The 14,970-nt window shown below is 45.4% G+C and overlaps 1 protein-coding gene across 1 annotated transcript in view; it reads right to left on the bottom strand.

Annotated features, from left to right (window-relative positions):
- COPG2 (coatomer protein complex subunit gamma 2) overlaps positions 1 to 14,970 on the bottom strand; it is a 37,700-nt gene that overhangs the window by 448 nt on the left and 22,282 nt on the right. Inside the window, exons 12-23 of the mRNA XM_030579058.1 lie at positions 14,698 to 14,886; positions 13,480 to 13,575; positions 12,744 to 12,987; positions 10,514 to 10,589; positions 8,689 to 8,792; positions 7,408 to 7,533; positions 6,342 to 6,404; positions 5,697 to 5,836; positions 5,136 to 5,307; positions 2,796 to 2,893; positions 1,605 to 1,743; positions 1,069 to 1,167 (exon numbers count right to left, since the gene is read on the bottom strand). Coding sequence (XP_030434918.1) covers positions 1,069 to 1,167; positions 1,605 to 1,743; positions 2,796 to 2,893; positions 5,136 to 5,307; positions 5,697 to 5,836; positions 6,342 to 6,404; positions 7,408 to 7,533; positions 8,689 to 8,792; positions 10,514 to 10,589; positions 12,744 to 12,987; positions 13,480 to 13,575; positions 14,698 to 14,886 — 1,546 coding nt within the window. The remainder of the gene's footprint in view (positions 1 to 1,068; positions 1,168 to 1,604; positions 1,744 to 2,795; positions 2,894 to 5,135; positions 5,308 to 5,696; positions 5,837 to 6,341; positions 6,405 to 7,407; positions 7,534 to 8,688; positions 8,793 to 10,513; positions 10,590 to 12,743; positions 12,988 to 13,479; positions 13,576 to 14,697; positions 14,887 to 14,970) is intronic.

Here is a 14,970-nt window from a genome sequence, read left to right as displayed (position 1 = left end):
CTGGGGAAAAAGAGCAGGATTTTGCAGAGTAGATTAACAGTGAAATAGCTCCAGTAGTTACCCTTCAGTGACTCAAAGCCCGACCTGTGAACCTGACAGCTGTACAGCCACAGCCTAGATAATGCAAGAATTAGTTAAGCTGCAGCCACCTACAGAATGGAGCACATGCTTTCAGCCAAGTAACACCATTCAGACAGACACCATCCTTACAGACTGCTAATGTCAAATGGATTCGGGTTTAAGATGCGTGACACAGTGGATTAGACACAGGGCTGGCACCTGGAGCCCAGGCCACTCCAAAGAGGTAGTGATCATTCCTGCTACATGCCCATAAACAGAGCTGCTCTGGGTTCCAAGCCATAGCTGAGAAAGGAAGAGCCTGTCAGGACTCACTGTAGCCTTTCCTCCTACTGCTGTGCCCCTAGTGACATTAAAGCAACCCTGGAGAATTACCCTTTTTCCTAAGGGTTAGGGCTCCACACACAGAACTATGGATTGTGTTCCAAACCCTATTTAATAGTCACTGGATATACAAACTCTGTACACGGAGCAGATACAGAATCTGAATGCTTAGAACTGGATAGTGTAGTTTTAATGCAATTTTGTATTTTACTGTTAATAGAATAAGACAGAGTAGAAATAAGCTGAGTCTTTCCAATTTCATGGATCCCCAAAATGTGAGAGGAACAGGGAGTGTGCTCACCAAATGCAACTGCCTGGATTGGTAGGGCAGGATTTTAGTGAGCAAGAAGTTGCATTAGAAACTGAGGAGTGCTCTGGGGTGTTCTGACCTGCCACTGGAAATGGGTAGGGAGCTTAGGTCCTTTCACAAACAGGTTTGATACATGCTGCTGAGAAAAAGCAGCAAGGAAAGAAAGGATGGAAAGGTCTAGTATTGAGGTGCACCTAACAGCATCCTGTAAAGGCAACATGCTTTTGTACATCGTTTGTAATCCAGTCTTTCTCAGCATTTGAAAACACAATCTCTTGGCCCCCGGGAAGTTGCAGTGTAATAAGTCTGTGTTGCAGAGGAGCATGGAAACAAACCCATCAGTGGTGGATGCTTACCAGCTAGATACAGCGTATGGGAATTTTTGTTCTCTGGCACTTTATCGGACCTCTCACATGGCTGCATGCCCAGGAACTTGATGATGTTACCGACAGCTTCTGCATTGAGGTTTAAAGAGGAAAAAAAGGTTATTTTCACATAGTCTGTTTACATTTTGATGCCATGTTTCCTGTGAAACTTTAATTCACAGTTAGAGAACATGTTCTGAGCATGACTTAGGGTTTAACCAATCTAGCTCATTAACTGGAGTGCAAGGCCTCAGGGACCTGCCAACCTTTTCCCCCATCACAAATAGTTGCTGAAGAGTGCAACTTTCCCCCAAGCCACTAATTTTCAGAGGTGAGGTGCAGTTTCCAAACCCATTACTGAGGCACATAGCCATGCAGCTGCCACACTGGGGACTCAAATTTACCAGGTCCCAGAAGGATCTTTCTAAACTAGCATAAAAAGTTTTTCCCCCAAACACCGCACACATTGTTTCCACAGCTGGGCACAGTCCCATCTGGGTTACCAGGGGGAGAAGGAATCATCTCACCATCAAGAGTTTTAATTGAACTGAGAGCAAAGGTTTCCTCTTTCTCAAAGTCATCGCCTACTTCCTCCCAGGCAGCTGCAAAGTTGGGCTTTAGGACCTTCTGAATATGATCTGACACCGTTACCTCCAGATCTTCCAGCTGGCAGAGAAATGAGGAAGAATTTAGGCTGCATAGAATCACGCACAAAAGGATCTTCACCTTATGGTTCGTCTAACACTTGGAGCTGGAGCTGTAATTTCCATCTCGGGCAGACATAGTCACGCTAGCTCAGACCGAGCTAGTGCACTAAAAACAGCAAGTGCAGCCTCTGAGGCAGGGCCGAGTAGCTGCCTGAGTACATCCCTAGGGTCTCAGTTGGGACTGTACTCAGGGCGGGAAGTCCATCCCGATGCTCACACCACCACAGCAACACTATTTTTACCACACTAGCTTGACCAGAGTTAACGCACATACATCTATGCAGCTGCAACGGTCACCTCCAGCGTGAAGTGCAGACATGTTTACAGGGCGGGGAGGAAGACAGCAGCATAGGATATAGTTATGGCTGGTGCAGCCCCGGTACACTAGACTCATTTCACAGGATAGCTGCAGTTGAACATGGGCATGAAGGCCCCAGAAAGTAGAGGCGAAGTAATGCTTACAGGATTTATTAAAAAGGCTTAAGACTCTTAAACAAATGTGAGTGAAATGAGCTCCCTAGCAGAGGTGCCATCCAAGAAGCATGCTCAATTACTACAACTGGAGGTCATGTTCAAGATCCTATGATAAATCTAGGGGAAGTGACCTTGCAAGAAGCCAACAGCACAAGGGAAGACTGAGGAGTTACTTTGTATCCCAACACATGCACCTCGCTGAACAGAGTTAAGCCACAGGGAGCTTCTAAGTAGAACATAGACATGACCCAAGACAGAGTGCAGGCAAACAAAGTCGGGTGGGGGAGGGTTGGACAGGGTCACACAAATGGAGTCACCGCACAAAGATTTGGCAGAAGCGAGGTTTTAGGAGGGATCTGAACAAGGCAAAGGGTGAACAGCTGGAATGATTCTGGGACGTGTTCCAGGCCGGAGGGTAGAAGAAAAGGAGGGGGGGGACAGGGAAGACACAAAAGGAGACTACGGCAGACCGATGAGAATCCCACAGCGACAGGAAGACACATACACTTTAGGTGCAGCAAACAAGACTGAACTTACCACATATTCATCGTCATAGCCATCATCCTCTGGCACCCCTGTGTTTGGGTTGCAGTCTCGGACTGTAAATTTCATTGTGCAGCTGAAAGTACAAGCAACTGGGAAAAGGGGAGAGAATCAAAAGCACGTAGTTTCTTTTGTCTAAACGGAGCGCTGAAGCTCTCCTTTCCCATAAAGGGAATAGCAATAGCACCATACTGATGATCTCCTCTCCAAGATACAGATGTAGCAGGTTCCCCAGGTAGCCTGGGAATTAACACCACAATTTAAAGACAGAGAGTTTATTGGGGAATTTTACACTACATTCAGGGTGAGGGAAGTTTCCCAGACAGGGAATATGCAGAAATTAAAGCATACTGGGACCAGCCAATGCCCTTTAAGACTTTGGAGTCAGCTCAGATAGGTATTCATAGCCATTAGAAACCGCTGCAATGTTCTCTTGCCATACAGGCTATGATCCAGAAACCTGAACCCCACTTCACTTCTAAAACTTCCTAATGACATTAAAGTGTAACAAAAAACCCCAGCCCCAAACACAAACATTTAACCAAGTTAAACTAACCTCAAGCCCAGTGGGATTTTTAATATGAATGAAGGGCAGACAACAGCCTCTTCTACCCTGGAAGAAAATTCTCTCAATCCCATATGTCAATATTTTAACCCAGTGTATGGGACAGAGAACTGCACTAGGAAAACATCTCAATCTCTTTTACTGGAGATACTGCAAGGCCCATCTTACCAGCCATGTTTTCATTTGCATTAGTGTTACGAGCCCTGTCACTACAACTCTATGTCTAATACAGCTGATGAAAGAGGGATGCTAATCTGGTTCATTACCTTATTGAACAATTAGAAAAGCTGATACATTCAGTTCATAAAACAAGGGAACAGGGGGTTGGGTGGAAATAAGGAATCAATTTGGGATGGTGATGTGAAAACATCTTGATAGAAAGACACAGCACATGTGTAAATAATTAACCTTGTATCATTTGTAATTTGTTAAACTGGTTTTCTTTCTATTTGGAATGGGCCACATAGGGCATTGCCACCATTTTGGGCACCAACAGGACAATGACGGGAGGTAAGATGGGGGCGGGGCCTGTTATGCTGAGACATATGGTGATTGCATTGATCACAAACTTCTTTGAGAATAGGAGTGAACAGACCGTTGAATTAATGCAACGGTCAGGACAAGTTAACCAGAAGCCCACCACCTAAGACCGGGGTTGTAATCAAACCCAGGAGTTTGGACAGAGAGAGACAGAGACAGACACAGTGTGTGTGCGCGCGTGCATGTGTGCGCGCGTGTGCAGAACACACAGAGAACAGACAGACCAGAGAGAGAGAGAGCAATATAGGCATACGGAAGGAGTAGCTGAAAGCAAACCATCCAACTCCAGAAAAAACCTGGGTAAAGGTTTGTGGGTCGGGGATGTGGGCAGGCTGAAAAGAGTGTTCTTGGTGCTGTGAGCAAAAGAAGCTGTTTCATGCCATTTGATTCCTTCTGCATTCAGAGTTGTAGGGCTTTGTACATTCTTTGTAAATAAACAAAACTGTGGCAAAGAAATACCTAGTCACAATTTCTACTCCCAACATTCCCTAGGGCCCCAAACTCTGGCTAGCCACTCGAGTCAAAAAGGGGCAACATTAGGCTAATTCTGCTCCTGTGTTTAGTTTCAGGCAGTACCCATATTTTCCAGTTTGCTGCTTTAATAACCTCAAGACAACAAGAAGGAAACAAACTCAGTTTCCCTTTGTTATTAACTGCATTGCTCCACCTCCTTTTACATATTTTTCTTTCAACCATCTAGTGTAGTTATATGTATTTCAAAGTGTGTATATTATTTCGACTAACTGTAGATCCTACACAAACACTGGTGACACTGACACTTGAAAACAAAAACTAAACAATGGCAGAATCTAAGCCCTCGTCCAGACTAACCCGCGGCATCGGCGGGTTAAAATCGATTGCTCGGGGATCGATATATCGCGTCTAGTCTGGACGTGGTGTATCGATCCCCGAGCGCGCTTACATCGATTCCGGAACTCCATCAATCTGAACGGAGTTCCGGAATCGACACGGAGAGCCGGGGACATCGATGCAGCGCCGTCCAGACTGGTGAGTACCTCGATTTTAGAAATTCGACTTCAGCTACGTTATTCTCGTAGCTGAAGTTGCGTATCTAAAATCGATTTTAATTCCTAGTCTGGACGTGGCCTAACATACAAGACATACAAAATTAACACATTAAATGCAAATCCTAAGCACCTTGCCAGTGTTTCTTTGAGAATACATTCAAGTGGCCTACACATACAAAACTTTATCCTTCCATTTGGTACCTGCAGTGGGATCATCCTGGGGCAGTCGGACGAGAGTGTAACACATGCCCGGCTGGTTGTAAGAAAGGCTGGCTGCTGGGATAGAGCGAATCACATCGTAAGCGTCCGACGGTTCCATCTGCACAGTGACCCTCTCTAATAACTGGTCATTTAGGGTGTTTGTGCAGTCGAACTGCAAGAGCGAAGCATAGAAAGGAGGGGACTTGAGTGCAGCAAACACTTTTCTATTAAAGATTTTCTGAAATCAGCTACCATATTGCTGTAAACATGGAGAACATCCCACCTCATTACCAATCATGCCTCTGTGGTCCTGATGGCAGGGAAAACTCTACAGACTGACTCATGTCTCCCGCACTCTTGATTTTCAGGACAAGACTACTCTTCACTAGCCTAGAAGCAGAAGACTGGAGGTCTCCAGGTATCACAAATAAATATTCAACTTGGTAACCACTGTAGCTCCCACTAGGACAGGATGTTCTTCTCCAGCACACACAATGCATTTATGAAATACCCAGTCTCTGAAGAGTCCCTTTGGAATACCAGCAAATGTACTTGTCTTACCTGGAAAACCATATGATTAGTGAACACGTGCTTAGTACAGCAAACAAAGTATTCTGTTTCTGCTTCTGTAAGCTGAACTGGCTCAGATGACTTGAATAAGGGACCCAAGTTCTTAAACTCAGGAATGGCAGCCAGTTGCTCTGCACAGAAACAGATGGACAGTGTTAGACACCTTTTGATGACAGATTTGAGAATCACCTCCTTCTCTACCAGTGGTAAAACACTTGGCACATCCACACCTCCCTCCACTGGTCTTCGAGCATTAGAGCAGTGGTGCCCACACTTTTCCTCTCACATCCTCCATCCCCCCCCCCCCCCCCGTAATGGCATGTGTCCACACCCTCCCAGGCCAGAAATGGAGTCACAGCTGGGCTGGAGGCTGGGAATGGAGCCACAACCAGGGGCAGAGAGCGGGGGCCAGTGGCCGAGCTGCAACCAGGAGTGGGGCCACAGCTGGGGCCATAACTACAACTGAGGGCTAGGGGGGCAGGGCTGGAGCAAAGCTCCCTCTAGGCACCCCATCCCCCCCATGAAGGCTGCCCTGCTGTGCCCCCTGAAACAGTCCTCTGTACCTCCCTAGGTGGGCATGCCCCCCAGTTTGGGGACCACTGCATTGGAGACCCCACTGATCCCCACTTCCCATACCTTGGAATATGTCGTGGCGGGACGGAGCAACTTTCTCAGGCTTGCTGGCCACTAGTGCAATTTCTGCAAGAAGAGAAGCAAAGATACTGTGTTGTAAAGCTTCTCAGACACTCATTTCAGGCCTCATTAAATCTTCCCCTACAGATTCATTAAGCAGTCATGTGTTCCACACATTTACTGCATGTTTCTCATCTAAACTTTTACATACACTAATCAAAGCATTGCCTCTTCTCCTCACAATCTGTGACCTCCCAAGAGAAGAGAGATTAATGAATAATGGTAACAGATCCCCACCTTCAGTCAGGAATTAAACGCTGCTGCCATCACCAAACATATTAGGAATTCAGGTCTGACTTTGACTCCACGACTACTCCAGCTATGGTGCGTAATACAGCAGCGGAGCTATGTTGTATGAATACAGTATTGCATAAGACAGGCTACCATTTTTCATATGGCACCAGCTTAATATTTACTCTTTTCTCAGGAGACCACATCATTAATCCAATTCCAAATCATTCATTTCCCCCAGCCTCCAAGCCTACTGGACTGCATGAAAGAATTATATTAATGTTATTTCTAAAACACTGAGAGATCAGAAATGTGTTAAGCATGAAACAGAAAACTGGAAAAATCATTTTAAATATTTTTGGTTAATATAGCTCTTCTAATCCACAAAGATCCAGAAGCTGTTCATAAATTACACACACAGCAGCTTGGATATGCATGCGCCTCAGGGGTAGAAGGCAGCAGCAAACACTGCACTAGAGTAGGAGAGAAGACTCTGGGCCAAAGACACTTGCAGGCAAACCACGTCTTCTTATGGAAAATGCCCTGCTCTCCAATGTCAAGGAGACGCAAACAGGACCTCACCAGACCCAACACACCAGGAGTTAAGTGGTATTAAATGTATCCATCTCCAAAGGGTGATGGTTGTGCTGATCCCGCTGTGATTGGAGCATGCAACTTCAGGAAGTCCCCCAAGTATTGGGATCATAACCTTGCTGCTTGGTCTATGAAGCCAGCCCCTTCTCTAGTAGGTGCTACTTAAAGGAAGCCTGAATATTACCTGCTCTCTGTTCAAAGATTGGTGCAGTAGCTAATGGAACTGTCTTCATGTCAAACGGCTTGTCAGAAGGCTCCAGTGTGTACTGATGCAGGGCCTTCTCCATCCCAGGAACGGAGACTGTCAACCCTGCAAAATACAGGGGATTAATACAAAGGGTGTCTGCTTCACATTAGAAACTACAAGGTCCAGGGAGGAAGCAGAACATACAGTGCTCACTACACTGAGTAAGAATGTAGGGCTGTCTATTTAACTGGGAGCTGCAGAACAGTCCCAGAGTTTGATCATCAGGCCTGTGTCTCAATTAACTCTCTTCTGAAACCACACAAGGAAAGCTTTAGAAAGAGCTTAAAGCTCCTCTACATCCTTTCAGTTGGTTTGTGTCAGTGAGTTGGATGCATGGAACAGCCTGGCACAAATACAACCTGGGTTTAGTTTAAAAGAAGATGACAAAAAGCATTTTTAACCCCACGATGAGCAGAGCACTGCAAATGCCTTCAGATGTTAAAGAGCTTAAAAAGTCTGCTTTGAGCAAGGCAATGACAGAAAACTGGTGCACAGAGGGCACCTGAGGACTGAGAGGGTTGACATGCAGTATGAATACATCCTCCTAGGAGGGGAAAATTGTTCTGCAAATACACTGTGTCTTAATAATAAATCCTTTGCGCATATAACATTTCATCCAGGGACCCCAAAGCACTTTACAGCCAACCACCAGTCCCCTCACCAAGATCGCTGTTTCACCTTACTCACGGTAAAATGGGGGATAAGTGTCTTGTCCGAAACAGAACCCAGGAGTCCTGACTACCACTGCCTATGCTCTAGCCACTACACAATACTCCCTCCACAACTAAACATTATGTAGTATTCAGATACTTTACTCAGAAGCGTTAATGCACATAGTGTTTAATATATGGAGATACACCTATTCATAGAACTGGAAGAGACTCGAAAGGTCATCAAGTCCAGTTCCCCTGCCTTCACTAGCAGGACCAAGTACCATCCCTGACACATTTTTTGCCCCAGATCCCTAAATGGCCTCCTCAAGGATTGAACTCACAACCCTGGGTTTAGCAGACCAGTGCTCAAACCACTGAGCTATCCCTCCCACATTTAGTTAGGCTCTGTTCATTCCAGGCATCCTGACAGAAGTGATCAAGGCTGCACTGGAAATGACTGCTGTTTGTAATGGAATCAACTAAGATGATGATACACCTGTAACATACAATAAGAAAAGTGAAGTTTTCTAGGATGAGCAGTGCTGCATTCACTTCCATTACCAACCATTAAAGATATAGGCAGCATTCAGTGCAATCTGTCTCTGCTGCAGCACATTTAGGTAGAACGTTGCTCTGTCACGAACTTCGTCATCGCTGTCCATCATACACCTGTTTGGGGAATGAGAGCATTGGGGTCAAAATGGTTCAAAATCCAGCACTATGGAAGGAACTCTGTGCTTGATACTTCAATGCTACCCTAACTCCTCTAATGGATTACCCGAAAAAAACACAATATTATAGCAGTGATCTATGTAAATACTCCATGCCATCCCCCATCTCTAAAATATTAAAATCCAAGTCTGTTTAGCATAGTAATTCACTTGGCTTCCTTGTGCACACAAAAGAGTCTTCTCCATTATGTATACGGCAGTCACTTAAAGCATTCATACTCAAGTGCAACGTATCAAAGGAACTGAGGAGATCACCAATTGAGCTGGTACCCTGTAAACCTGGGTCAGGTTACATAAAAAACATACCTGCAGCTACTGGGGTTACTGATTCTGACAGGAGTTTGTAGCTGAGGCCTGGCCTGACATGAATAATTAACACATGGAGGGAGGCCTCATTTTTTGGAAGATAGAGTTAGGGACATAAATGAATCATCTGGTTGAAAACAGAATGTTTATGCTACATAAGATAAGTAAATAGGTCAGTAGGCTAAGTTGATGGAATGTTTGAGTCAGCTAAGATAAGAGGGAGAAGTCACAGGGAATTATTTAATATGAAATAGATAACAAGTCATGCAGAGACGAGTAAAGAGGAAGTCGAACCATGGTTAATGCGTGGACAACACATAGTGAACAGGGACTGGTTCCTGCAAATTAATCAAGCCAATCCAAAAATGTGTGATGCAACATGAAGTGTAATGAAAGAAAAGGGAGAAGGTTTCTGTATAACTCTGAAGCTGAGATGTACCCTGCATCCATCCCCCCTGCGTTTGAGTCTGGTCAACTCAGCATAGCACTGCTGTATGCCAAACAATGATATCTGAGAGATGAAGGCTGGAGTCAAACTGAGTTCTTGGGAAGCCGAGCAGAAAGAGGTCTTGGAGGGAATCCCAACAGGGTTTTTAAAAGCTTTATTGTCAGAGACATGAACCAAATCAGAGGGCACAGAAAGGGGACACATACATCAACATGGCTAACAAGTCATCTTTTAGGAATTCAGTTCTAGGTGGATTATGATTACTATTATATACACATGGCACCTTTCACCCCACAAGACCTCAAAGCACATTCATTACCCATTGAATTGCTGCCCACCACTGAAGTGAAACATGGCAATTGTTTTAAAATGCACAGCAGTGCTACATACGTGTAGGTGACTGTCTCCAAGTACAACTGACTGTACAGAGAATATTAAGGAGGCTGGATGGTTTTACTGGAAATTGCACAGGACTGAGAGCCTGGAACATCTGAGTTCCAATCCCAGCAGTCACTATTTGGCCTTGGGCATGTTACTTAATCTAACAGTAAAGTGAGTTAAAACCTATTGCTTCATGGGGCACGAGAGCAAAAACATTTGTAAGTCATCCCCTAGGTGTACTACTCACAATGGAATGTTTTAAACACTCTTACTTTTCATAAAAGAATCACAAGTTTACATGACTCCAAATGGTCAGGACCTGTTTTGAGAGTCACTCAAAACACTACAACTTTGGTGTCCCAGTGTTCCCCAGCACCAGGAGTGACTCAAAGGGAATAATGCCACCTACCGACTCCATCTCCTGTTCAGCATATTGGTTCACTTCTATTCAACTACTGACTTGGCTTGACCCTATTCAGAGTATTAAAGAACAAAGCACATACACTGGCATTTACTCTGCTCACCTCTGCAAAAGCACCAGGATGCTTGGAAGAAGGTTCTCATTCTGGGCCCCAAACTTCGCTAATGCACTCACAGCAGCTGGACGGGAGAACAAAGGGGTAGGAAAGGTGTTCAGTCTGTAGCCAGACGTCTATTCCAAAACATGCACAGAGGATTTTTAAAGCAAGCACGTATGCGATTGTCCTGCAGCTCCCTGATTGTAGCTTCAATCTGTGCCTCACCAATTGTAGACTCTCACACAAATGGAGAAACTGCCTTTTAATTCTATTTAAAAGATGTTTCTTCAATACTAAAAGGCACCTGGCCAAGAACCCTGGGGCCTGTCCTTCAGTAACAGAAGAGGGACAGGATGGGCAGCACCAGTACAATCTTCCTCTGCATCATACCCCACCACACCACTTTGCCTCAAAATAGTTCTGGAAGAATTATCTAGCGGTGAGGATAGTTCAATCTCCATAGCACATTCCAATCCTTGGCTGTTCTGGCACTTGCTGTCATGGGTGCAAATACACACATCCATTAGAAAGTACACTGAAGCAAGCTCATTTTCCATAGGTGGCAGTGACTTTCCTCGCTGTTGACCTGGGCCACCAGATTGGAATCAATGACTTCAAGATGAAAGGCTCTGTATCCCAATGCCTATCCCCTAATGCAGCCAGTCCAAGCTAATAAAAAAAAACAACTTTATTTGACTTCAACTCTGGCTTTGAGGGAGCTTTATATATGCAAAGGGAAGAATTTAGCTCTTTATTAAATTTCACTTTTGAAGATCCTTCTGCTAGAAAGATCTGTGGCTACTATGCTGAAGTTTCTGTACAACAGGTCTGTGTTGGGGTGTCCAACCCACACAAGGCTTAATGGGGTGATGGTCGCTAGCTGGGTCAATTAACTGCCCAGGCTGCACCTGGAGGAGGAACCGGGGAGCAGGGAATTAGACAGGAGCTGAAAGCAGAAAGGGGCTGTAGGGGAGTAGTCTGCAGTCACTCCCATGGTGAAGGGAGGTGTTTTGGGGGCTATACAGAGTAGCCTACAGTCACTCCCTGAGAGGAGGGAGTTTAGGTTGGCAAACCCAGGGAAGGGGGAGAGCCAGAAAGGTAGGAAAAGCTCAGGGGAAATGCAGCAAGGTATGGGTTAGGGCCGACCTTGGCTGCTGCTGAGAGAGTCCCTGAGCTGGAATTGCCGTAGAGTGCGGGCCCAGGTCCCCCTGCCAGCCACTGAGGGAGTGGCACTAAGAGGCAGCGAATGGGAAGACTGCCCAGGATTACTGGAGAAAGACTTTGGTATCCCGGAAGGGGAAAACATATGAAACGACCTGGCTGGAGAGCTGAGTCATGAAGAGGCAGCCAGCCGCCCATGGAGCGAGAGTAGGGCTGCAGACCCAGAGAGAGAGGCAGAAGATGGCATGCAAATGAAGATAGGGGCATCGACCAGGCAAGCTATTCCCCAGAGTGACCAAGAAGAGGCGCCATTCTAGCAATGAGTGGCGCACCCCATGACAAGGTCTTTATGGCTCCCATCGGATGCTGCGTATCTGGTCCCAGGCCTCAGTGCTAAACAATCGCACTCAGAAGAACAGGATTCAATACAATACAATCTGTTTCACAACAGAAAAGTAAGCTCAATTTTAATTTCCCTTCCTAACATACTAACTCCTCTACTGGCTCAGAGTGAGGTGATTTAAGGGGTTGGAGTATATTCCATTCTGATCTGATTGTGGAGAGGGGAAGGTCAACTGCCTTTAAAAACACAGTCTAAAGATTCTCTGAGGGGGGAAGGAGTGCAACAGATTTCAGAGGAGAGTTCTTAGAAGAAAAATCACTTTTCCATAGAAACAAGAGACACATACTTCAAGTCTGGAATAGCTCGGCTTTTACGATGCCAAGTCTGACCTGTACAGACTCATGCATCAACTTAAAAGAGTGGCTAACATTTCTCCTCCTTACTCACTGTCACTACTTTACCTTTGGCATCGATGCTCACAAGGGAAGAGCCAGAAGCTAACAGCTATATATAGCAGACGGTGATCATGCCCCTTAGAGCAGGAATATTTAGCATTCATGCTAACATGACATGAGATGAGTTAATGCAAACAGCCAAGAGCAATCCAAGAGCAGGCACATTGCGAGACAGTTATGGACTGTTCCTTTAGAGCACCCTCCCACCCCAGCACCTTGTTCCAGACTCCATGCGTGCACACATGAAGCCAACCAAGAATTTAATTGTGTAGCTTACCAGCTCTCACTGCTTCGTTCTCCAGAACTACCCGGTTGAAGATGAAGCGGATGTACTTGGATGGGGATGGGGTCCTTGGCCCTTCTTTGCCCAACAGGTGGAGTATCTTTGTAGCTAGAACAGTGTGTTCACAATCTTCAATGAACTCACAGAGGTGAGCCAAGCCTGATTCCTTACTCTCAGGATTCTCCTCGATAATGCTGATTATACAGTCCACAATGGCTCGCTTGTACTCAAAGCCACCCTAGGAGGAAAAAGCAAAGGATGCTCTCCCTGCAGGCGCTGCTCAGAAGGCAAACACAGCCCTTCATTGTACAAGAACAGGTGCTCATTTGCCCTCACACTATGAATACAGTTTCCCTCCATTAAGGAAACAAAAGTGTTCATATACACACAGAATCAGAGGAGGAGGAAGAGGAGGAGGAGATGGGCTGGGTGTCCTCATAGGTCCTTCCCAGATCCCTGAGGCCAATGCAGGGTTGTTCTTGATAATACATTTTATAAATGTTTATCCAGGCCAATTTTTGATGTACCAAGCGATTATGTCGGCTGATCTGAAATGTGGCAAAGTCACATATCAGATAGCTCAGGAATCGAAATAAGGTCTTGTTCAGAAATATCAATCAAGCCCCACAGATGCTGTACAACCACCAAAGGAAAACACTAAAAACATACGATTCCCCCTGTACCACCACACTACATGCTAGTAACTACATAAGAAAGGCTTTAAACCTACATCATCCCTGAGCATGTTGGAGAGGAAGGTCATCATCACACTGTGTTTCCGTGGGTATTTCTGGCACAGGGCACTGATGGCCTGCACGACAACCACCTGCAAGACAGAAGAGGACACAGGACTTTAGTATCGTGCATTAAATTCTCTATGAGACCTCAAGCTTTGATCTTGCCAGATATAAGCTCAGCATTCAGAGAGAAAAAGCTAAGTGCTAGTGATTGAGAAGGTGGCACTTTTACTCCAGCTGGATACTGAGCCAATGTGCTAGCATGATGCTGGGCACTGTGATGCTGGAGAAGCTGTTTTGAGCTGTATGTCATAGGCCTCCCCGTTTAGTAATGGGAGATCCTATAATGCTTCTGGCAAGCGCAGGGGTGATTTTCTAAGAGCCTGGCCCAATTCCAGTTTGGGTAATTGTGTTGTGTTATACACATTCCCTCTGCAGTTTCAAGTGCATCTAACATTCATCTCTTCCTGTCTTACAATGAACAATGATTACATAGATTTGTTGTTCATAGGTAGACAGTTGCCACATCTCAGCAACTACATTTCACTGGGGGTGTATGTGGGTGAAGCAATTGCTGTATCACTACAGTGTGTGTCCTCCAGTGCCCCATGTGAAAAAATTAACCAATAATGTTAAGAGGGGCATCTCCTGCAGATCTCTGCCTCATTCTGGGGTCCAGAGGAACAGTATGTGATTATGCTATTAAAGGCTGATCGGAAGTACACAGGGGAAAGAGGTTAGAATGTGTTAGCAGCCTTCATTTTGGTATTTCTTGACTGCCGAATGACCAGCCTTGGTATGTTTATTCTGGAATTTGATATAGTTTAGAGACCATGTGAACTATCAGACTGCAAAGTGTGCTGTGGTACACCTGGGTCAAATGTGCTGGATATACATAAGGATCATTATCAAAACCCTTCCTCCCACAAGACAGTTACAATGGACAGTTCCTTGCTACAGTGGTGCTTAGAGTGCATTGCAGTTCAGTCAACAGCAGACAGTGTGTTTCTTATCCCATAGGATCTTTGGGAAAAAGGAAGAGAAGCAGAAAGGTGGCCCTCTGCTGTTAACAGACTATATCTCAAGAAATGCCAGCTGGCTTCATGGTACAAGGCTAAATGACTGAAGGCTTCTCTGCAGCTGGAAAAGCTTCATAAAACAGGAGGAGGAAAATCTGCAGTAGTAAAGGTCAAAGGCCTCCCATGCCTCACCTTAAACTCATCTGATATTTCTGACACAAAGGAGGAGATCTGTTTCATGAGCCTGTCTACGCTGCTCTCGCTCCCTGTTTTCAGGAGTGTGGTGATGGCCAGAGTAGCGATGCTGCGGTTTGAGTCAGTAATAAGGTTTTCCAGGTCCAGGTTGCAAGCAGTTACTGCGGATGGGTGCTTCATGGCCACCTGGAAAGAAAGTAAATCGGGCAATAATATCCTAGAGCAAGGATCAGAACATTTGCTTTCTGTTCATTCATCAGGGCTTAGTGC

Source organism: Gopherus evgoodei, chromosome 1 (genome assembly GCF_007399415.2).
Source record: "Gopherus evgoodei ecotype Sinaloan lineage chromosome 1, rGopEvg1_v1.p, whole genome shotgun sequence".
Taxonomy (NCBI): Eukaryota; Metazoa; Chordata; order Testudines; family Testudinidae; genus Gopherus; species Gopherus evgoodei.
Note: the sequence above shows the minus strand (reverse complement) of the source record. Positions and strands in the feature narration are given on the sequence as shown.